The sequence below is a fragment of the Zosterops lateralis genome (genome assembly GCF_965231275.1).
Source record: "Zosterops lateralis genome assembly, chromosome: 11".
In the NCBI taxonomy this organism is placed as follows: Eukaryota; Metazoa; Chordata; class Aves; order Passeriformes; family Zosteropidae; genus Zosterops; species Zosterops lateralis.
This window is the reverse complement of record NC_139771.1, coordinates 1,568,070-1,592,094: the sequence shown is the minus strand read 5'-3', so window position 1 is coordinate 1,592,094 and position 24,025 is coordinate 1,568,070. Positions and strand designations below refer to the sequence as shown.

The window sequence follows — 24,025 nt, the reverse complement described above, 5'->3', positions numbered from 1 at the left end:
ATTTATTAAATATTCTTCGGTGCCCTAAAATGACATGTCAGTATCTCTCTGCAAATATATATATTCTGATATATATATATTTAGCCTTTTTCAATATATACATTTCTATTAATACGCTCTAGTGGAGGTTTAGGTGACTGTTTTTTACTTGCTTTTTCAAGTTTTAAAGGTGCAGGATCTGTCTCATTGTCACTCATGCCCAGGGTATATTTATCCAGACATCCAATCCTCAGACCTATTGTAATCCCCTGGTGTTTCTTGTAGTTCGTTGAACCTTCACGGTGTTATGGCAGCTCCCAGGAGTGCTCAGACTCCAGCCCCTGGCTCTGGAAGGGGATGGCTCTGGAAGGGGATGCTCAGTGCCAGGAGGAGGAGCACTGCCTGCACTGCTCTTGGCATCACCCAGGAGCGGCAGCAGCAGCAGCTCTGTGGCTGGAGGAGCCACTTGGTTTTGGTGAAGTGGCTGCTGGATAATAGTGGTGATGAAGCCAAAAATCTGGCTAAATTGACTCTCCAAATGGGAACTGATACTGCACATTTAAAACAACTTTTGTGTTCTACTCTGTTGTTTTTAGCCTTACACCTAAATGCTTGCATGGCATAGATGAATCGCTTTGTTATTGTTGTAACTATGTGCTTGAGCTTTTTCTGCAGCCTCTGTTCCTTTCAACTATGAGTCTTTCCGAATATTCTGAAGCAATTCTGTTTTAGGGTGGTGGCATGGAATTAGTGTTGCCTCTTGCCAACTTTATTCCCCTACATTTTTATTGAAATAGAGCTGCATGCTTCAGAATAGCGAGCTCTGCCTGCCTAAATCAATCTGACAAAGAACCTGTACAGATTATATTCCTAGAACTAATCTCACATAGTAATTCACTCTTAACTTCAGCTTCATTTCATTGCTGAGAATAAGCTGTGTATTTATTTTCAGCTATACTAAAATTCATTGCTAATGTTTATTCTGCAAATGTAGCTCTTCAGTGTAGATGGAAGGCTGAAAACCTAGTTGTGCTCAATTGATAGGAAATAGGATGCCTTTGGCAACCCAGAATAAATGGGAATGTGTTGGGAAGTCCTGCAGATTTATGAATTTTTAACTCCAGTTTACTTTGTTCCTCTGTGGATGATTTACCAGAAAACTGAAAATATTGTAAATCACCTAGAAAAAAAGAGGAATACAACTATTTTACATTCATATGCCATAGGAGTGTAAAATAGCTTAGCGTACAGTAGAAATGAGTTTTCGTGTTTAATATTTGATGGAAAATTGCCATGAATTAACACCTGTTAAATATAAATTAACACCAGAGACAGCTGATAATAACAATTTCCCAAGAGATGGAAAATTCTCTTCAATATAAATCAACAAAACATTCAAATTCAATATGTTGAAATCAGTTGCACTTAACATTATTGAGAAGTCCAGTTTATAGTAGTTTGCTCTAGTGTTACTTGTGCTTATATGACTGAATGCTAGGTCCTTTGTGTCATGGCTATGTCTCCAGAACACTTATTTGCAGAGCAGAATGAAAATAATCAGTGTAGCAGGGCTTCTTTTCCTCCCTTGGATTATAAATAGATGCAGTAGAGATAAATGATTAATTCTTGGTACTGATTAAATAACTTACTATAACTGAGTAAGACAGTTAATAGTTAACAACACATTTTCAGTATAGAAAGTTGAAACTGCTTTGCAAAATCATAGGATGTCATTCAAATGTCTGAATGAATGAGACTCAAGAGTAAGAGAAATACGTAAAACTCACTAAGGACTCACCTGTATTCTCTAAACTTCCCAGTCTCCACCTGCAAATCCATTTAATCCTGCCTCATACTTTTTGCCTCTTCCAAGAGCTTCCTTTTGAAATGATTCCTATTGCCATCACTAATTGTAATTAGCAATTTGTCTGTTCTGTGGTCAGTTATGCTTAGCTGCCTTCCTATACCTGTCTATATCTGGCTATATGTGTGTTACTCAGCAAACAGAGTCAAGGATGGCTCCCCTTGGCCAGGCATCAGTTCCTGTGTGCTCGTGTCTGCAGCACTCCTGGCTGTGCCTGTGACATACACGAGCACTGTGGGGACACAGACAGACTTTGGCACACACAGTCCAGCAAACTGGCAGTGCATTTGTCTGATGTGCTTATGTAGAATTGGTGCACGTCCAGAGTGATCAGTAAGAGTCCTTCATCTCTCCATCCTGGTATTTCCCAGGTGTTGTCCTCTCAGGCACAGTCAGTGGCGGTGCAGTGTCATAGCCTGACGTGAGACATGCTCTGAGTGCAGTGTTTGTTACATCCAGTCTGTCACTTCTGTGTGCTTGTTCTTTCTGGGAGCCATTGCTAACTCACTTCCTTAAAAGTTCTGTTCAAATACTTGAAATGAAATAGTATGAAGGATGGGGAAAGGCTTGTCTGGGGAGTTAAACCAGAGCTATATTGCAGATCTAAATTAGGGAAGGCAAGTTTACATCACATGCTGTGTAAGAGATCTCATCCTAATACAATGCACCATTAGTCTCCTGAAGAGATGCAAAGGAAGATTACAGGTGAACATCAAAGCAAATGTTCACAGGAAGTTTATTAATGAAATTCATGGAGTCAATTAAAAAGCTTTTTATTGCTGAGATGGAATCCATAGACTGGTGAGCTTTTCCTGTGAGCTGTTCCTGGTATTTCCTGCTAGTTCCTCCTTTCCCAGCAGGAACTGGGAGGCTCTGACCCTTCAGGAGTTGTCAGAGTTTGGCAGAGCAGGCTCTTTAATATGCTAAGGTATTTCCTGCAGCAGACTGGTCTCCCAACCAGTATCTTTTGAAGCAATTGTTATAACTATTCTTGTTTTGATATATTTAAAGACAGATTGCTGAGCGAAGACATTCTGGGTGCATTTTCACTGTAGTTAAAGCCTATTGTACTTTCTCACATGCATACAGCCCATTTCAGACATTAAAATGAGAGGAGCTGATTTTGCATGGTAGAGGTTTCATTTTGAGATGAGTTTTATCAGAGAGGTAAACATGGATTTAAAAAGTATTGTCCATGGAATGGATTTCCCACTCTCTTTGATGAGAGCAAGTCACTAAAAGAAGAAAGTCAATTTAAATTAGAAAAACCAGTCATTACAGGTAAAAATAGTACTACAAATACTATCCTTAGTGATAGTACATTTGCACATATTATTGATAAGATACACAGACATTCTATTTTAATCAGATAATAATAATAATAATAAAAGCCCATAATTTCTAAAAGAGGTGTGTTAAAATGTGTCTGGGCTTGTTAGATTTTCATGCTCAGTCAGCTCATGACTGGACAGAATAACAGTTGATGCCTAAACCACACTGGCCCCTCTTTATATGCAGCAGGAGCCAGAAATCCTCTTGCCAAAATCTACTTCTGGATACTGCAAAACATGGGGAGACTGAACAGTACAGCAGGAAGGGAAATGGAACTTGCTGTCAGATAACTCTAGGGAAAAAAATATGTGACAACAAAAGCAATGTTTTTAAGTAGAAAACTGTTTCTAGTTTTCTGGCAAGCATTAGTCACTGAGAGATCAAACTTGTCCAGCTGAATGATTCAATGGACTCATGAACAGGCCCATTCATTCTTAACCTGCTATCAACCAGGTGATTTGGTGTCCTTACATGGCACCTGCCTTTGGAAACTTTCAAATTTAGATTTTGTTCACAATAGTGACTCTGTAAAATTGCTACATTTTATTGCCCAGCTATTTGCCTGTTGTTTGAATTGTACTAAATTCACTGATGGAAGTTATTTTCATTCCTTTCAGCATTACAGAACTGACACATTACATGCACTGACAAGCAAATTTAGTTCAGCAGTGACAAAAAAAGGCAGAGTCACTCTTATGAACATCAGTGTACGTGAGACATAGTAGATTTTATTTAATATATTTACTCCAAGTAATAAAAACAGTACTTCAGCCTCTATGTATATACAAACATATTTATGGATTTGGTAGAAACTTACTTAGAAGTACATGAGTCTTGGTATTCTCTTTTATTAGGATGAGTTCACTTAACTGACTGAACCAAACCTGCTTGCTGAAACATTGCTCTTGAGCCCCTTACAGGCTCCATTGTTGTAAGCTGGAAGCATAGTACCTGTTGCACCCATCACATGTTCCCCCCAAATCAGATGTGAGTGTACAGGCTATTGATAAATGTGCTGACTTGGGAGAGATCTGTCTGGTCTGTTCATTTAGATGATGAGGTAACCGTGGGGAAGTTCTATGCCACCTTCCTGATACAGGACTACTTTAGGAAATTCAAGAAACGCAAAGAACAAGGACTGGTGGGGAAACATCCTGCGAAGAACACCACGATTGCTCTGCAGGTGATTTTTTTTGCTTTTAACTAACCGTTTTGTGAGCTTACTTGAAATAGCAGGTAGATGAATATTGATGATTGTGCAATGCTGCCAGGATTTTATTTATCTGGGACACTTTTGGCCCTTATTCATCAGAAAAGTAAAAGCTAATCCTGCTATTCTGTCTATACCAAGGTAAGTGCAAAAACTTATTCTCTATGGATTACTCAAACAGTAACAATGGTTATAAAATTTCTTAGCAAGTCTAGCAGATAAATCACAGTCTACAGTTGCTGATTGGATATTGGATAAAGCTCTGAATTATCATTTATGTTCTTTGTTTCGTTTAAACTGTTCAATTTCTTGGGTACCTAAAATGCTACAAACCAATTCTCAGGGAACTTCCTACTGTGCATTACTTCACAGTAAAGAAGTTTTTATACAGTATCATTTTTCTTAATTCTCATTTTCCTTTTTCTTTTCCACTTATGATATGGTGAAATATCTTCCTAATCTTTTATTATTTGCAATTCTGAATTTTGCATTCACTAATCTCTTTCATAGGAAGTGTTAACATACTGCATTAATGTCACACACTTCTGTCTGTCTCTTAAAACCAGCTATCACATGGAAACCAGGACAATAGATTTGGCCTTCTGTCTCTCAACAGGCCTGCAGCAAGCAGTCCATAGAATACATGTGATCTAAAGAGCAAATTCTGACAACTTCTTTCCACTGGTACCTTTGTAGAATGAACTTTGAAACAGGCAAATGGAAAGCTGTTCTCAAATAATTCCAGACATCATACACTGCACCATTTTTATTGGACTGGGACTTTGTGAATTTCAGTTAATGATTAGCAGTTTGCTACAAACTATAAATATATTTGCTTCTGATAGTTTTTTATTCTGATGCCAAAATTTAGGAATGTGTTCTGAAAATCCCTTTCTAAAAGAGAAGAACTGTGTTAACTTGATTCAGAATCTTTGTTTAAAACCTATTGGTTTGTACTTCAGTTTAGCAAAATTATCTTTACTGTGTCAAGTGGGTAATTTGTTTCATTCCCATCTCCTAAGAATGTCCCTGCTGGCAGCTCTGACTCCCATTGTGTTCTAAATCACCACAAGCGCAAGAGATGTAACAAGGAGGGAAAGATGGACCACAATCCTTGCTATGTATTTGTGCCCACGTGGCGTGCCAGGGCCATATCAACTGTATTTGCATATATGAAAGAAGAGTAAATTATTGGTAATGGAACTGATAAAAAGGCTGTAAACAGTTGAGGAGGCAGTGAAGGATGCTGATTTTTAGGAAGGACTTTTCAGACTTCTTTGTTGCAAAAGCATTTGAGCATAAGGAGGTCAGAGTTGGTTCTGAGCCGCAGTATTGCAGGTTTTCACATAACAATGTAAAGAGAACCACTGAGTTCTCAAATGTGAGTGTTCTCTCTTGTTTATTATCAGACTCTGCTTCCTGATCAGTAACAAAGACAGAAGGCAAGATGAAACTGGAAAGACTCAGCTCTTCCTCTCTCCTTAGGCAAATATTTTTCAGTTAAAAAAAATGACCATGAATCTCTACTGGAAATTGGCAAAGGTCTGTAGGATTTGAGACATGGAACTTTTTTTCTGATTAAAACAATGCTCTCATGGTATTAAAATGAACCAGGCCAGTGGATGGGAAGGTTATTGCTTTCTTTTTTCCCCATCTTCATCTTTTCTGCTTTTGTCTTTCTAACACATGAGTAGGAACTCAACTTGACTGACCAAATAAAAATGGAAATACTATTTCAAAGAGACCTGAAACCCGTGGTTGGAAAAAAAAAACAAACAAAAACAATCCAGCATATAAATGAATAATAGAATTTTAAACTGGAAGCTACAGCATGTCGAATTCAAAGTCATAATGCTGTGTTTGTTAGAACAATTAATTATATGAGGGTACAGCTTTAAAACAGAGCTGGGTATCTTGCTAAAAGAGATGTTCTACTTCAACAAGGAATTGATTTCTTGTGTTTAATGGCCCTGAGAATAGTCCGATGGCATCTGTTAGAGGGAGTTTAGTATAAATGATCACAGAGAATCTTTTTGGCCTTACAATGTATAAAAATTGGGTGCAACCATTTTCAGCCTCTTCATTCCAGGCTTTGCCAAAAGCTTAAATTCTTGTAAAACTTTAAAGTTTTCAAAATCTTTGCTCTTAGCAACCATTTTTGGCAGCATAATTTATGGGTATATCATCCAGCTTGTGTCTCAAATATAGAAATCTTGTTAGATGATCCATGAAAACCTTATAACTATGAAATTACTATTTCAGTCCTTAGACAGCTAATAGTAACTGTTTTTCCATTTTTTCCCTCAAACACTCTAGGTAAACTAATGTTTGCATATATCTCTGCTAAACAATCTACTAAGAAAAGCAGAAAGGTGCAGTAGCACTCTGTTATCCAGTTTTTCAGGGTAGTTGTGATGATTGTTTTGTCCCTGTAGCAGAGGTGCTCCAGCATTTATTAATCAAACACGCTGCACATTCAGTATTGCAGCACCTGACTTTGTTACAAAGACATGAATGGAAAAGGTGATGAACAACAACAGAAAAAGAATTTGTCACCCTTCTCTCTCCTCTCTGGAAGGGAAAATTATCCTCAAAATTATCACAGCTATGCCTGAGTTCCTCATAATGAAATCTAACAGCAAATACATGACTTTTTTTTTTTTTTTTTTTTTTTCTGTGTATACCTTTTGTACTGAGGATTTTTTTTTTTTCTTTTAATTAGCAACTTTGCATAATCAGGGTGGGCATGTTACTTCAGCAGCAGCTTTTTTTAAGTTTCTCTGAACTAGATAAGATTTCACAGTGTCTGGTAGTCATGATCATAGCACTGCAAACAGCCCCTGCTTTCTGAGCTGCTGGAGATGAGAGCAGCAGAAGCTGGCCTACATCTGGCTGTGTTTTTTGAACTCTGTCATTCAGAGCCTCTCTATACTAGGAATTGCTTGCTTAGAGCTTTAAATAAGATGAAGAAAGTACTTTTATCAGGCTAATAAGAAAAACCTTTCCAGCCATCTGATTCTTCTATTTGTAAAGAACAAGAGCAACTGTATTTTCATGTTCCAGTTCATATCTCTCCCCATTTCAGACCAGTTGTCAGGCTGCAAAATCCTTAAGCATATCAGCAAATAAAAGCAATGTCACCTGTTCAATTTGTGTCAAAAGCCATATGAGCCATAAATGCTCTTGTACTTTTGCTGATACCTGTGACTTTCTCTTGGGGTGAATGAACTAGTTAATTAGTGAAGACGATGGTTCCCATGGATCTAATAAACCCTGCAGTGCCTTCATTATCTAGCCTGGCTTTCCTTATCTCCTATCTCTTGCAAGGGAGGAAAGAAACAACCTGCTATGAAGATTTACAGTCCCTTCCTAACCTTTGAGTGAAGCAAGAGGTGAGTTACAGTTTTATAATCCTGCTGATTCTTACAGTTGGCCATGTCACACTTTCCTGCCTTCAGAGTAAACAGCCCCTGTGAGTCAGAAGGCTGCTTGTGACAGAATCCATTGTTTTAATTCAGAGGACAATTGTTGGGCAATAATTTAATGGATGTTGCCATTTTCCCTGTTTTATGAGACTGAAACAGTCTTTTTATAAACATAGATATTTTCTTTGCCCTCCTTTATTCCTCATGCTCAGGAGGCTGTTGTTTTTTTTTTTTTTTTTCTACTCTAATTTCATTCAGTACTTTTGAAGATACTGAAGGGAAACCCTGTAACTGTCAAATGGCCTAAGGCCTTGTTTTTGCAAGAGAGTTACCTTTTTTTTTTTTTTTTTTTTTTTTTTTTTTTTTTTTTTTTTTTAAACTAGTCCTTCAGTTGTAATCTAGAATATTAAATTGGATGCCTTGCTTTTAGCTAAAACTTTTAAAAACATATACTTCTTGTGCTGCTGTCTCTGATAGGATGACTTAACACAGGCAGAAAAGTGATGCCAAATAATTTAGGAACTTTACAACCAAGATAAAAAACGTTTTTAGAACTGCAAAACAAAATCTCCATTATATTACAACTGGAATTCAAGATCATAAAAAGTAATGCTTTCTGCAAGGAAAGCACTTCCAGAAAAAGTGTAGTGGGAAAGACAGTGAGCTATCCATGCTGTCTTTAGTTAGCTAGACAATTGCTAGTTAGAAGACAATTGCATAACACAGAGTACAATTCTGTGAGCACAGAAAATCCAGTGAGGCTTTCTGGTGGCCTACAGTGTTGTTTTAATAAGTTCTGTTTTACCAGGTGTGGGAGTAAATCTTCCCTTGGAAGCCACATTACTCAGCTAAATATCCAGTCTGTGGACTCAGGAAGGCAGACTGACCAGGAAGAATGTGTAAAAATACTGTTCTTAGAAGATGTTATCTTCAGAGAGACACACACAGCATCTAATTTCAGGGTGAATGAACACTAGAATATACAGAATAGGGTTTTTTGTCATCAAGACCTAGGCATTTTAACACATGAAATTGAAACTTGGATCCTTTGCCTGAGTTTTGTTTGGTTATATGTACACAAAACTTGTTAATTGTGTCACAAGAATGTCCCTGGCAGCCCCCTCTGGCAGCCTGTTTAGGGGCCAGAACCTCCACCCAATTCCAGTAAAGGAAGCAGCTTCTTCTGACACTGAATTCAAGATGTGTTTGGTGCAGGAGAAGATACAATGGAAGTTTGGGTTGAGTTAGAAAATTAGAGCAGAAACTAAACTCCCTGCAAAACTAGATTTGCTTTGTGTATGCCAGAGCACGCAGCAGGCAGGAATTCCTCTTCTCACTCCACAGTAACTTCATTCAGGGTGATTTTTATTCTGTAGAGCTCAGGTTTTCCTCAAGGGTGTAGTATTTGCTGTTAGCCTAACCCAGGCTGCCGTGTGGGTAATGTCAAAGAGGAGGCAGCAGCCTATAAAGTGAAGAGGGAATGAGTATCTGCTCATGCTGTTAAGGAAGTCTGTCTGCTATGAAGTTTCGAATTCCTCCTCACTCAGAAAAGGCCACTTCAAATGATAACCAACCACAGTTTGTTTAAATTTGCATATTGTCACCAAAACCATCTTCAGAGCTGCAGTAACAACACTCCTTGGAACCCCATAGTTTGTCTTCTGCAGACCCAGAGGAATTCACAACCCTTATGAAGGCAAGAGAACAAGAGGCTCTGAAATTTTGGGTGACCAGTTTGATTCAGCTGTTTATGCCATTTTTGTGGTGTTACACATGCTCTGAGGTCACCAACAAAAAGGACTTTCATTGCCTTTCTTGTGCTATTGACTGATATTTATGCAGTGACAACAAATACATTTCCTGGGTCAGAAAGGGATGTCTTTGTGTAATGATGGAAACTTGTATTGAGCCAAACAGTGGTCACATTGCTAGTAAAAAAGATGTTAAATGAAGCATGAACAATTTTAATTACTTTCATGTAGCACAGAGAGGGAATGAACTAATTCTACACTATTTTTCCTATGGAAAACACTTACTGTAAACTGTGTAACACATCTATATTTCATTTTCATTTATGTGTAGCCCTCTTTGTTAATATACACAAATAAAAGTTAAAATATATTTTCTTTCACATCCCAGGTACATAAAAGCACTGATTTATTGACCTGATCCTGATTTTGGAAACACATTTCAGATTAAACTAATTATGCTTTTTTTCTCCCTACAAATGTCACAACTGTTATTAACCCTGCAGTAAATGGTAATAGGAAAAGGAGAAAGCCAAACCCTCTGGTGGGCATCAGCTGAGGGGTTAATTTGTTGCTCAGGTTCCATTTAATTGTGCTGGCATGTTCCCATGGTGCTCACAGAAGGGCTCAGCTCTGGCAGCCTGGGCTGGCTGGGAGCTCAGAGCTTTGGCGTCAGTGCTGGGAGCCGGCTCTGCCAGGATGGAGAACTCTGGACAATCAAGACTTGACTACTATGTCTCTTATGTCCACTGCTATAGTGTAGGTTATTCAGCTAACTGTTTTTCTGCATGCTTATTCCCTTTTTAAAGTAGTTCTGTCATTGTGTTCTGGTCATACTAACCTCAGTTTATTTTTATGTTAAAGTGTCAGTGTTGCTCTGAGGTTTTTTACTCTTTGTAGTTTTCTTTGCTCTGAAATAAGCAGATAGTAAAAACATGTTCTTTACCTATAAATCTAATAGTTTACAGCAATGTTTTTAGAGTCATAAGCTTCCAGGATTGTGAAGCTCTGAGAACTTAAGCATTTAGAATTAATATTTGTGTTTTATTATGGTTCAAGTGAGTTTATATAGCAATATACATGAATATATATAATTCTAAAGTCTGTGAAACAAGGCTTGCTAGTGTCTTTCAGTTCCTGGTATCACTTTGAGACACCTTAAAAGAGACACTACTGGGTATTTTACTGACTGGAAATAGTGTAGGTGACAATAATATTATTTAAATAAGGGTAGCGTGCTTGCACTTCTTAAACTAAGTTTAAACTGCATCTGTATGTAGGTTGGACCATACCTTAAAATGGTTGTGGACTGAATTTAGGTATAGAGAAAATGATCATTTTGTAGTTCCGGTATTTATAAGCATTTGAGTTTTTTACTCCAAGTCATTACTGGAGTCTTGCATTATACACAGATTTCTTAATATAAGACATATATTTTAAATGGTGCTACTCTTTCGTGCATACTGTAGGAAGTTGATTTAAAATCTGATTAGCATTTGTTAAAAGTGGTCTTTTCAAAATGTTTACATGTTTAACTTCAAAATGTTTTGATGTTTAGGTGTGAGGTGCCTTTCAAGCCTCTTAAGGCATATCTCTAAATAACCTATTTAGGGATATAGTTATTGGTCATATGATATCTTTTCAATAGAGGATGACATTTCTGTTATTTCTGCTTTTGAAAATGCATCTGTATCATCTCGACAGTGTGTTAGAGACAGGGGAATCAGTCATTGTCTCTTGAGATGCTATCTAGGACCCAGCACTGGTGTATCAGTGCCTTGTGCTATCCAGAAAACATTGCAGGTGCTGTTGTGCCTCCAGAGCACAGCTGCACAGAATTACCATGTTCATCTGAAGTCATTCTGGACATTTACAGGAAAGCCTAATTAAAGACATGCTTGTGTTTCTCATGTAATTATGTTGTTCAGCACTCAGTGTGTCACTGCTTTGCTAAGTAACCTTTGGGCTGATACTTCCCATCTTTCTTTCTTCTACAAGGAAAAAAGATGAAGCAAGGAAGGAATCAAAACCTAAATTTTGGATAAACAATGTGTCTGAACAAGAAATAACTTCTTTTGCAAACGTCTAGGGAACAGAGTTAGAGTCATGCTTAAGGACTGTGAGGAAGTAATTCCTCTATAACACTCAAATTTGACTTTTAAAAAAAGTAATTATAATAGAATGCTTCAGGAATGTGGCCCATCTTGAATCTCTGTATGTAATGAAAGTCTTATGAAGTTCTACTTAGGGTAATAACCACCTCCTAAGATCTTTAGCAGTCTTCATGAAAAAGAACTGAGCATATCTCTGGCAAGGCCAGACAATTCCAGGCTCTCTTTTTGGAAAAGCCGCATCTGGTCACCTTTTGTTTTTATCTCTGATTTAAATGTAGCAGGTTTTGGAATCTCGCAAATGGAGGACATGGAGTGCTCTCATTTCTCTATTGCTCCCATTGTCACCAGGGTTCTTGCTGGGTAGACTAAAATGTGCAATGTTATATAGGGAATGTGCATCTGAAGGACCCTTCTTGTCTGTAAACTAAAGAAGAGATGTGGGGAAGGTTGGTTTGATATTTGTGTGTGCTCTTTTGTTTAAGAGATCTTTGGTTTTGAAGTGCTTGAAGGTAAAGTCAGATGTTTGATCAGTCCATGCGGCCTCTTCTGTCTTCACAGGAGACATTAAATGTGGTTCAAAGAAGGGATTTTCCTACTGACATATAAGTACCAATTCCTGTGTTTTTATGTCAGTCCCACTTTAGTGGTAGCTGACTGATCTAATGAAGAATTGTCTATCAGTAAGAGCTCAGCATGAGCATTAGTATCATTATGTGCTCCTCATCATAAAAAAATTTCTTAGATTACTTAGAATGTGGTTGGATTGCACCAACAGGTAAATTGCACAATCAGGTAAAATGAGACAGTAAGTGGGAGTAGTCATTTTAAGGAGAGAGTTCACGAAATTATTGTAGGTCATTCATTACAGCAAATAAACTGAGGAATATTTCAGTTCTCTAGACTGGTGTTGCTTGAGAGATTCAGTGCCAGCTGTGAGTGAATAAATCTGCTGGGTTTAGTGTAATGAACATATACCTGTTGATCCAGGTTTCTTTTTCCACTGCTGAATGTATAAATGCAAGAGGTCTGTTACTTGGAAATGAGTATTACTGGAGAGAGATGAGATGATAGAGGCTGCCTGCTTTCTCTTGAGTAAAGGAGAGGTAATTCACTGAGAAATAAGCCAGAAGGCAGTTGGAAATGTAATCAAAATTAAATTACTATTTGATATGTTGCTGTCAAACACATGGCTTTTCTCAGCTTCCAGGCATATATTTGTGGGGCTTTGTCACAATTTGGCAGACAGGAGTGTGAGCTAGTAGATTTTGTCAGAGTTAAATTTTGTCTGTTGCTGCTGTCTGACAGTGCTGTGTTGAGAGAAGGGCTCAGCTCAAAGACAGCCTGGGCTGGCTGAAAACGCAGAGCTTTTGCGCAGTTGTAGAGCAGCACACTCAGCCAGAGTTGAGAGATGGGCTCCTTGAGCATGAATAACTCTGGACAGTCAAGACTTTACTGTGTCTCTTATGTTCAGTGCTGTAGTGTAGGTCTAGTCAAGTAGTTTTCTGGATGCTAATTTCCTTATTTAAACAGTTTTCAATTTGTATTCTGCTCATACTAAGCTCAGTTGATTTTTATGTTAAAGTGCCTGTTGAGGTTTTTTGTTCTTTTTAGTACTCTTTGATTTAAATTCAGCAAGTAGTGACTGTGAAATGCAAGTAGCTCTTCTAGCTAATGGTCAAATAACCAAAATATAATAGCAGTTCTATAGTAAATAAATACTGCATTTGTCTCTGCTAAATAAATAGAAGCCTCTGGACTTCCACTTGAATAACTGTACCTTAAAGAGTTAATTTTGCTTCCCTTTAGCACCTTGCAAAATGATGACATTAGCAACTTTGCTGAGGTTTTGACTATGCAATTAGCATAAGAAGTGGGAGAAAGCACAGTGTATTCATGAAACGAGTATTGTATATTAACTCACTAGTAAATGATTTTTAGAGCCTTGTTCAATTATAGCATAACTCTCAAAGTTCATCCCTGAGGAAGAAAATTGAATTGCCATATAGATGTAAATAATATGATTAGTCAGGCACCTTTTCCAAGAAGGGATATACTGCAGTGAGTGAAACCTGAAGTGGAGCCTGTAGTAAATTTACACCATTAAGGTTCAAAGCTTTTTGGTTGATCTCTTTCCAGATTCTGATTGGCACACTGCATAAATGACATTTTTTTTCTCTGCAAAGCAGCTGTTTCTGTTTCGAGCAGAAGTTTTGAGTGTGCTCCTGGGAATGTGTGAGGAAACAGCATGAATGAGACCAAGCCATGTTTGGGGTCCTCCAGGATCTCTCAGCTCCTTCTGCAACTCTGAAACACACAAAATTCTCTACACATCCTTGTGCTACCCCAGGGCAAGTAACCTGCAATGTCAGTGTTATGCTGGGACAGCCCTCACATCTCTTTCAAAAATGCTAAAAAAGTATAAATCAGGTTTGTAGATCATAATCAAAAATTGAGCCAAGTGCTGTGCAGGATTTTTAGTAGTGTAAGTGTAGTGTTAGTAAAGGGTTAAACACACACATCTTGGATTTCTTCTGAGAAGATAAAAAGTTGCTGGGAAGAACATGATTGTGTTTCTTGCTTTGGACCGTAACAGCCAGAGTTAAATGAGGAAAAATATCTCCTTTTTGAAGTAAGGACTGTACAAAGCACTGATTTCTTGGCATGGAGTGTGACACCTCTTTCCTCCCTGATGTGCAGGTCTGTCTTGGACAGTTTCAGCATTATCCCTTTTCTTAAATGTTGCTTGTAGCAAACTTGAGAGGAATATGAACTGATGTACACTGAGCCTCTGCTGCTGTAACTCAACGGTTTTCTGTCCTAAACTGAAGCTTTCAACGAAAAAATCTGCAAATCACAGTGCAGTGCGGATGAGCTGGAATTATTTCACCGCTTTCTTTTCCATCTGAGCTCTGCTAAAATTGCTGCTGCTATAGCAAAAATCTCCTTGTGTTTCCTTTGTTGACACAGGCTGCAAACATGTTTTGAACATTAAATATACATCTCATTGAAATGCATTTTTTTATAGTTCTTGCTGATTACTTATACCTTTTAGTAAGATTTTTTTTTTTTCCTATAGGGGTCCATAAACATCAGTGGTGTTTTAGTCAGTATCTACACCATGATAATAGACATGATCACCTCAACAGGGTGGTACTGGAATATATAAACCTTTTATTAATAACAGTAAAGGGACTTACAGCAGGATGTATCCTCTGTGGATGTCAGGATACAAAAACTGTTAATTGTCCTTTAAAATAAATTTTACACCTGTAATTAAAGAGCAAAAAAGAATTTGTATTCCTAATGTATTATGGTATTGTCATTGATTTAGGCAGGACTAAGGACACTTCATGATATTGGCCCAGAAATACGCCGAGCCATATCCTGTGACTTGCAAGATGATGAACCAGAGGAAAACAATCCAGAGGAGGAGGAAGATGTTTATAAAGTAATGTCAGAACCCAACCATGTGAATTGTTTTTTGTATAATATGAGAGTAAAGAATGACCTTATCCTTGAATATGAAATAATATAATAGTAGCAATACTTTTAAACCCCCCAAATGATAAAATATAAATATTTTATAAATAAGTATATTTTATGTATAAATCTATAAAAATTTTTTTTTTAATAATATGAGAGTAAAGAATGACCTTACCTTTGAATATGAAATAATATAATAGTAGCAATATTTTTAAACCCCTCAAATTGGAAAATATAACTGTTTTATAAATAAGTATACTTTATGCATAAATCTATAAAAATGGTAATATCAAGACACTTGCATTTCTTCATAAATATAGGAAGCAGTTCCTGCAGGTTCTCCTACCCCTAATTCTTTCTCATTAATTCTTATTTTTTCGTAAGCAAATCCTATCAAAAAGTATGAACCTTACTGTCAAAAGATATGAACCTTACCATCTCAAATTTTGATAGTGGCAAGATTGAAACTGGTTTTAACCTCTGCAGTGGTAGATAGAAAGAAGAGAATGAGAGTCTATGCAAGAAAACCACAGCAGACATGGAGCTGCATATTTTAAAATGAATGCATGGGGTTACATAGAGGTCAACTAAATATAAATGCCATTTCCAATCCCATTAGGAATATCAATAAGGATCAATCAGAAAAAAGATTACGTTTCATCTTTATGCTTTTTAGTCCTAAATGGTGAACATGTAAATTTGGTGTTATAATCAGAGGCAGTCTGCAAACCATTTGTCAGCCAGCAAGAAAACTTTTTTTTTTTTCACAAGCATTTCAGAAGAAGCAGATGTAAAATCATGCTTCTGCAGGAACTACAGCAGAAGCTCCATAGCTTGCTACTGTCCTTTGCAAAAAGAAGGACGTGGCACTGGAGACAGTGCCTCAGCTGCCATCAGTAGATTCATTTCTCTGCCAACCATCATTACCTCCTGTCTTCTCTAGATTGAGCTGCAACTCAGACTGCTGTCATCCAGGACCCACACCTGGCTAGACAGGGAGGCTCCCTAACCTGGGTCAGGTGTCCAAGAGAGCTGCATGTCACAGTCATAACTTAGCACCTCATCCTCTCTTTCACCATCCATTACACTTCCAGGGCTGAAAAACAGAAACTACTCTTTCTTGTACCTCTGTGAGAAGAAAGAATGGAAGCACTGGAGCTGAATGTTCCCTACCTGGGATTTGCTTGCAAGCTGTTGCATGGCACTCCATCCTGTGTGAGCGACGCCTGCTGCAGGCGGGTGCTCCGGGAGAGCAGGAGAGAACTCCACCAAAGTGTTCCCAAAAATTAAGCAAACATGTCTCTTTCTGAGGAAGCTGCTGCATGTTCATGTATGGGAATGTAGGTTTCTCCTGCGTAATAAAACATGGAGAAAGCTGGCTATGTCACTTTTAGTTGTGTGGAAAAGAATAATGATCACAGCATACTGTTGATTTGACTCTGAAATATGATATTGTCATCACCACAATCACATCTCTGTCACTTCAGGAGATCCCATCTGAAGCATCATAAAATTAGAAAGAAAAATCACAGGTTACTTGAATTGCTACTTTTCTATGCATGTAGGAGAGAAAAGTAAGTTGTCACTGCCAAGAGTATGTTCTGTTAAGGTATCTGATATAATTTTTTCTCTCTTTTCCCCTAAAACAGAGGAATGGTGCCCTCTTTGGCAACCACATAAACCACATTAGCAGTGACAGACGAGATTCATTTCAGCAAATCAACACCACACACCGTCCCTTACACGTCCAGCGGCCTTCAATCCCCTCTGCAAGTGATACTGAGAAAAACATGTATCATCAGGCAGGAAACTCTGTGTACCACAATCACCATCATCACAACTCAGTAGGAAAGCACATTCCAAACTCAACAAATGCCAATCTCAATAATGCCAACGTGTCCAAAGTCCATGGAAAACACACCAGTTATGGAAACCGTGAGCACAGATCTGAAAACAGTTACCGTTCACACTCCAGGACTGACCACGAGAAGCATAGAAGGCTGAGCAGTAGGAGGTAAGCCTAAATATGTCTTTGTTTTAAAATAAATGCATAAATACATAATAAGAAACTTAAGCTAAGTGAAATTAATTTGAATCTTCATTTCTGTTGCCTACCGATGTATGAGCTGTATTTAAAATCTGGCTCTGATGAGTGGGAAATGCATAAAGCTTCACTGGGTTTGAAAGTTTTCTTTAAAGTGAAATCATTAGTTACAGCACAGACATTGTAGTCACCAAAGAATTTCTCTAAATGACTTGTTCTTAAAATATTTTTCTCATTTTCATGGCCTACCTGGATAGAACACGCTACTATGAAACATATATTAGGTGAGTTGATATTGTTCTGACATAATTGAAGAGGACAGGGAGTTTTTCTCCTTTTTTTTTTTCTCCTTTCCTGTTTCTTTTCTAAATTAACTGTATAACAATGCATATGCTTGGCAACTAAAGTGACAATTTTTAAATCAATTCTTACACTGCCTGTTCTAAAAGGACAAACTTCTGGTAAAGTTCCAAATAATTCAAGCCCTTTTGAAAGTCCAGGTAGGTTTCTACAGTTTTCAACAGGCTAAAAATTACACCAGATTGTAGCCCTTGTTAAAAATTGACTTCCCAAGACTTGAAAAACCAGTGGTGTTAGCTTTGATAAATGTTAATGTGTACAGTTCCTTTTATAGGGGACCCAAAATCTTGCCTGGTCTTTTGCATTCTTGCCTGAATATTTTCTAAGACACTTCTTAAAATACAGGATCTATTGTTTTAATTGAAGTGCATTGGTAAATGGATGCATAGTGGTGGTTTTAATGTCTATATTTGCATATCCACTTCAGATTTCCTTTTGAATACCTCAGTGAGAACTTCTTAATATTTGAGCCATTTGGCAAACTTCGGGCTTAGGAGAGAGGCTGTGTTTTCCCAAATGACAATGTATATCATTAAAAAATGTCTTGAATGTATTTGATTCCACTAAGCATCCTTTTATTTTTTTTTCTATTGTACCACAAGGAAATAAAGGAAGGCCATCTTTAAGAAGCAGACACATCATTTGCGTTCTGCACTGCACTGTTATAACACCACATTCTGAACTAGAGAGTTGTTAATGCTCGTCTTTTTCTTTTCCTCTTTGAAGCACATTAAAAGAACTATATATAGTTCTTATATATAGAACTATATATACAATGAACAATATATAGTTTATCTAAATAGAAAAAAAAGTCACTATTTGGTTGCTGCTCACAGATCTGACACTGGTGAAGGGCGCCGACCGACCATTCGCCGGGAAGAACATGAAGTCCAAGACTATTGCAATGATGATCATTATTTGGCAGAGCAGGAATATTACAGTGGAGAAGAATATTATGAAGATGACAGTATGTTGTCAGGAAACAGGTGAGGATATTTGTTACATAAGATGTTGTTAAATAAAAATATTTTTAAAATAAAATAGCACGAAAAAAATTCAGTATTTTAGGTACATAGATGTAAAGGCTTCACTAAGCTCACTCACACTGCAAATTCTCTAATGAAATTAGTACTCCACAACTGCTGAAATGGGAAATGATGAGGAGGAAAGGAGAGTATTCCAAAGATCGAATGCTTTCCTTCTACTGAATTCAGTACCATCTCAAGAATAATCTCCACTTCTGTCCATTTTTTTTAAATTTTCAAGTCCAGTCCAGAAGTAGAGGAATTTATTGCCCCTTTATCCTAGATGCATAAGTGCATGTGCTCAAGTGCCAGACATGCTTAATTCTCCTCTTCTTCTCCTACTATATGGACTACATTTACCAGCTGAATTCTGGCAAGATTGGCACCCTAATCTGCATCATGTTGGTTTGCATAAAAGCTGAGATTTGCATGAAAGCTAAATTTTACAGAATTCTCAGGTCACTATTTTTTTTTTTTTTGCATGATAGTTAGCATCAAGTAACACCCTTCCAAGATCTGATTTTAAACATGAGAATGTCCAGAATGTAAGAGGTTTAAATCCATCCTGAGCTTCGGTGCTCCTGCACCATACCCAGGGTTCTCAAGAGAGCATGGCAGGGATAGAAGAGAATATTTATTTTATTTTTTTAAGCAGTGTATGACTGAGATCCTACATTTTTGCCTGTAATGGTAAGAATAAATTCAGTGAAAAAACAATATCACTAAAAATTTAACTTGAGAATTGACCATGTAACGCTACTAGTCCAAAAGTATATGCCCTCTTTCCAAATCCTACAGAAACTGGAATTTAAATCTGAGTTGTGCAATTATAGAATGCAATGTTTAATTATCTTGCTGGAGAATGAGTAGACTTGAAAATCTTTTAGAAGGAAACTAATTTTGTATCTGTTTACAAAAACTCACTGAAATAATATTTTCTTTTTTTTTTTTTTTTTAATGCAGGCATAGATATGATTACCACTGTAGATATCACTGCCATGACTCAGATTTTGAGAGACCAAAAGGTTACCATCACCCACATGGTTTTTTTGAGGAAGATGATTCACAGATCTGTTATGATACAAAAAGATCTCCTAGGAGACGGCTGCTACCTCCAACACCACCACGTAAGTACATTAAGGACAATTTGTTTGCGAATCTGAAATAATTCAAATGCATTCAGACAGATTTGAAATAATTCAAATGCATTCAGACAGATTCTTTTAAAAAAAGCTTTTTTTAAAACACTTGGATTTTAAGCATCTTATTTCGGATTGATATTGGTACTTTATTCTGCTATCTCAGGAACAATGCTTAAAATTCTGTGTTTCTTTTGAGGGAGATGTTTCAATTTATAGATAGAATTAGCATTGTCAACAGATGTTTTTTCCTGTTTCTTTGATTTTCATTTCTTCTGTTCCTTATATCTTTATCCCTTGGTTTTTCCTTATCTCAAGAACAATATTTCTTTATCTTAATTTCTACAAGATGTCATGCTTCTTGTCTTACAATTCTGTCTTTGTATGTTCCAGGCCATACTGCAGAGATTAGCAGTTCTAATCCTCTGTTGAAACTAGGTACAGACTCAAAATTCTTCAGTTTGGTCTTTGACACTTCACAAGAAGTGAGGAAGTACTTGGGGTGGCACTAAAAGATGAAAAGCAACCTCTTTTTAAGGCTTTTTCTTGTCTCAGAGATTCTCGAGTGTATTGAGATAATTTTATATCTGAGGTACAGTTTCAGACTGTTTAAAGCTACAGAAAGCTGTGGTCAAAGGCAGCAGCAAAATATAGTTTTATGTAATAAAGGTAGCATTCTCCAACAATACTGCCAGTATTGGATCCACACTAGACTCGTTATGACAAGACTGACAGGCTCTCTGCTCTTTGGCTTTCTACCCTGAAGGGACACAGGGACAGAATGAGTCCTGCACCACAGAAAGTAAATAACTCAGCTGAACATTAGTGAAGGGTACAGAAAGCTGTTGCCTTTCAGTTGCAGAAGGGAAATACATCAGATGGAGGAGAGACTGTAAAAGGAGACCCCTGTACATCTTTCTAAAAGCTTTTCTGATAGCAGAGGAATTTTAAGCCAAAGAAATAGATAGATGCTTTGTATATCCATTCCACAGATTGCAGGAGAAAAACTTTCATATAAAAATTGTCCTAGGTCTGCCCATGAAAGTGTTTTGAGTGGAGAGCTGAAGGTTTCTTCTAACTGCATTCTTGGAGATAAAGTTTTAATGACAGTTTGGCAGTCGTTTATTTAGAGGAAGTTATGCTTTTTATCTCATCTACAGGGGACTAGGTTAAGGTACTAGATAAGAGTATTTGATATCCTAGGATAAGAGGACCTAGTTCTGATCAAAGTTGCATAAAGGGTAATTTAGGAAGTCCTTGACTTTAACCAATGTAATGTCATAAGAGCAATCAGACCTCCTGTCATAACCATTTATTTAATATTCCGGGAAAGAGTTGAGAGATTTTAGCAGCTCAGTATCTGAGCAGATTTTAAAAGAATCTCAAATCTATTATTTGTAACTAGTGTATGGGCTGTTTGGCCTGGGGAAACCTTGATCATCTCAAATAAATAAAGAAGAAAGAAAGAAAAAAAAAAAAAAAAAAAAAAAAAAAAAAAAAAAAAAAAAAGAAGGACATGCACATTGCACTAAACAGTTCCTGCTAGCATCTGATTCAGTCCAAGTGAAGATAACATCCAGTGCCTTGGCTGAGTACTGCAGTCAATAGATTGAGCTCCATGTCAAGCTTTTTGGATGTTTCTATACCAAACTCATCACCACAGTATTTGAGCTGCTTCCAGAAGTGTACTGAGGAATGACTGAGATTTTCCTTCAGCCTCTTCTCTGCAGAGAAGTATGTGCAAAAAAGTATGCCTTGTTTTGGATGATGAGACTTTTTGTGTTGCTTATTATACATTTTGTATTGGAACATTTAGCATATTAGAATCAGGAGCTAAGGCTTACATTCATGTATTTGTATTTGCCATAGAGAAAAGGGAAAGAGACAAAGTTTGTTTTAGTTGGACAGAAGCACCTTATGGAGGTGCCTATTTTAGTTCAGTGGCTCTTTGATTGTTAGTATCCAGCAAGAAGTGTCTGATGGTAACTGTGGGGTGCCATAACTCCGTGGCACTTAACTTGGTACAGCCAGGTTCTCTCCAGTTTCCCACTCCAGTGCTTGCAACTGTGAGGGTGGATCTGGATTCCAGCTGCAGTTCAGATCCAGCCTTTTTGTGCATTGAAGCTGGCACAGGGGAATGCTACCCACATGCTTCCCATCATTCTGCAGGCTTTCAACAAGATCAGCTGAAACACCAGCCAAACATCTTGATTCAGTTCAGATTTCTACTTTTTCTTTTTTATCATGAAAGTGCACATAACAGCAGAGACCATGGATGATCACTGTCCTAAGCAACAGAATAAACATCAGGAACTGACAACTGAGTTGACTTGGATATGATTTTGCATATTGCATATTGCTTCCAAGGAACTGGAAATTTCACATTTCCTTTGAGAAATCTATTTTATTAGAATCAAGAGCTTGAAGCCATGGGGAGGAAAGGAGAAAGTCACAGTTTTTAGCAAAACTCTGCAACTGTGTCTGAGCCAGTCAGCTGCATCAGACAACCTTGTTTTCTGAAACAGCTGCTTCCAATTTTGTCATGTTAGGTTGCTTCTATGATTTCTACCTGGGACTGCCTTTGCTTATGTGATTAATATGTCCTTTTTCTTATAACCAGCCGCTTACTTCTATTAGCACAACTTGCTTCTTACTGCAGGATCTGTTTTTATTTGTATCATAGTTTGCTTACCCTGGAATTCTGGAAATAATAGACTTCAAGGAAAAATATTTTGTTTCTCTAATGAATTATGGTTTCCCTGTAGCACATAGACGATCTTCCTTTAATTTCGAATGCCTCCGCCGGCAAAGTAGCCAAGACGAGATCCCACTCTCTCCTAATTTCCACCATCGCACGGCTTTGCCACTTCACTTAATGCAACAGCAGGTAAACTCAAACTCTTCCTTAACTAACAGTGAATTACACATTTCCAGCCTCTATGTTGCACTCCTGACTTTCACTGTTGTTTGAAGAAGTACTGGGGTATTTGTTGCTCAAAGGTTTCTCGAACATCAACCTTGTACAAAACACAGAATGAGTAGCCCGCCCCTTTGACTCTGAGTGTTCACAAAAAGCCACCATGCCCTAAATAAATTTTTACCAGGACTGCATAATACAGCAGCTGTCTATTAATCTTTGCCCATCCCAAATCCGTTTGTGACAATTTTCAAGTACAAAATAGACACCTTCTGAGGCTCAGTGCCCAGCTTGGAAAATGCTGACAGCTTCCTATCCTGTCCTGGAAAGAAAGAATGTTTCTATACTTTGTTTTCTTTAATATATTCTTTAAGCAAAAAGATTTTGTGATATGAGTAAAATTGAAAAATACCATTTTGTTGTGTCAATTTACCAGTTTCAGTCCTGTTCCTCTCTTACATGGCTACTACATGTCAGAAGATACTAACTTTGTGTATCTGCTGCCTGAAAAACTGGTTTGAGCTAACTGCTGAAGTGAGAAATGGGTATGACTGAGTATTTGAAATCACTGACTTCTAAAATTCTTCCCTTTCCCAGGTGATGGCTGTGGCAGGTCTGGATTCTAGCAAAGCTCACAAACATTCACCGAGCCGTTCAACGCGTTCCTGGGCCACCCCACCTGCCACCCCTCCCAACAGGGACCACTCCCCCTATTACACCCCTCTGATCCAGGTGGACAGGGCTGACTCCACAGAGCACATGAACGGCAGCCTGCCTTCCTTGCACAGGAGCTCCTGGTACACGGATGACCCTGACATTTCCTACAGGACATTCACACCAGCCAGCCTGACCGTGCCCAACGACCTCAGGCACAAACACAGTGACAAGCAGAGGAGCGCAGACAGCCTGGTGGAAGCGGTGAGTGCTGCAGGAGCCTCTGCAGGAGCCCATACTGTCTGGCTGTGCAGTCCTGGGGTCAACTTTTAAAAGCACATAATTAAATTCACATCAGCTCTCTAAAAATGGATTTTTAGTTTTATAGCCACAAACTGGTTTTATGTAAAGAGGGGAATTTATTCGTTACTGTCATGTAGCAAAGGATTTCTACTGAATCCAGATTTTCACATTAGCAAGAGATTAATCAGAGAACTAAAGATACTTCAAAATTTTGAAATTGAAGTTTTCTAGATGAGTATCAGTTCTGAAGTATCTCTCCACAATTGCAATAGGGAATTTAGGGATCATGTATCTGCCTGTTCTTTCTATAGAAATAAATCCCCATTTTTACAGTAATCTGAATAAAAGATCAAAAACTCCACAAATCAGTATACTATAAATGCAGAGAGGAGAATAACAGCTGCAAGGATTGATTTGTAAGTGTACTA

The 24,025-nt window shown here is 37.7% G+C and overlaps 1 protein-coding gene across 6 annotated transcripts in view; it reads left to right on the top strand.

The window, feature by feature from the left end:
- Positions 1-24,025, top strand: part of CACNA1D (calcium voltage-gated channel subunit alpha1 D) — a 172,461-nt gene that overhangs the window by 145,119 nt on the left and 3,317 nt on the right. For all 6 annotated transcript variants that reach the window (XM_083869460.1, XM_083869461.1, XM_083869458.1 and 3 more), the window contains 8 exons: positions 4,228-4,358; positions 15,004-15,120; positions 16,805-17,169; positions 17,457-17,483; positions 18,396-18,545; positions 19,548-19,711; positions 22,489-22,610; positions 23,238-23,558. In XM_083869460.1, coding sequence (XP_083725586.1) covers positions 4,228-4,358; positions 15,004-15,120; positions 16,805-17,169; positions 17,457-17,483; positions 18,396-18,545; positions 19,548-19,711; positions 22,489-22,610; positions 23,238-23,558 — 1,397 coding nt within the window. The remainder of the gene's footprint in view (positions 1-4,227; positions 4,359-15,003; positions 15,121-16,804; positions 17,170-17,456; positions 17,484-18,395; positions 18,546-19,547; positions 19,712-22,488; positions 22,611-23,237; positions 23,559-24,025) is intronic.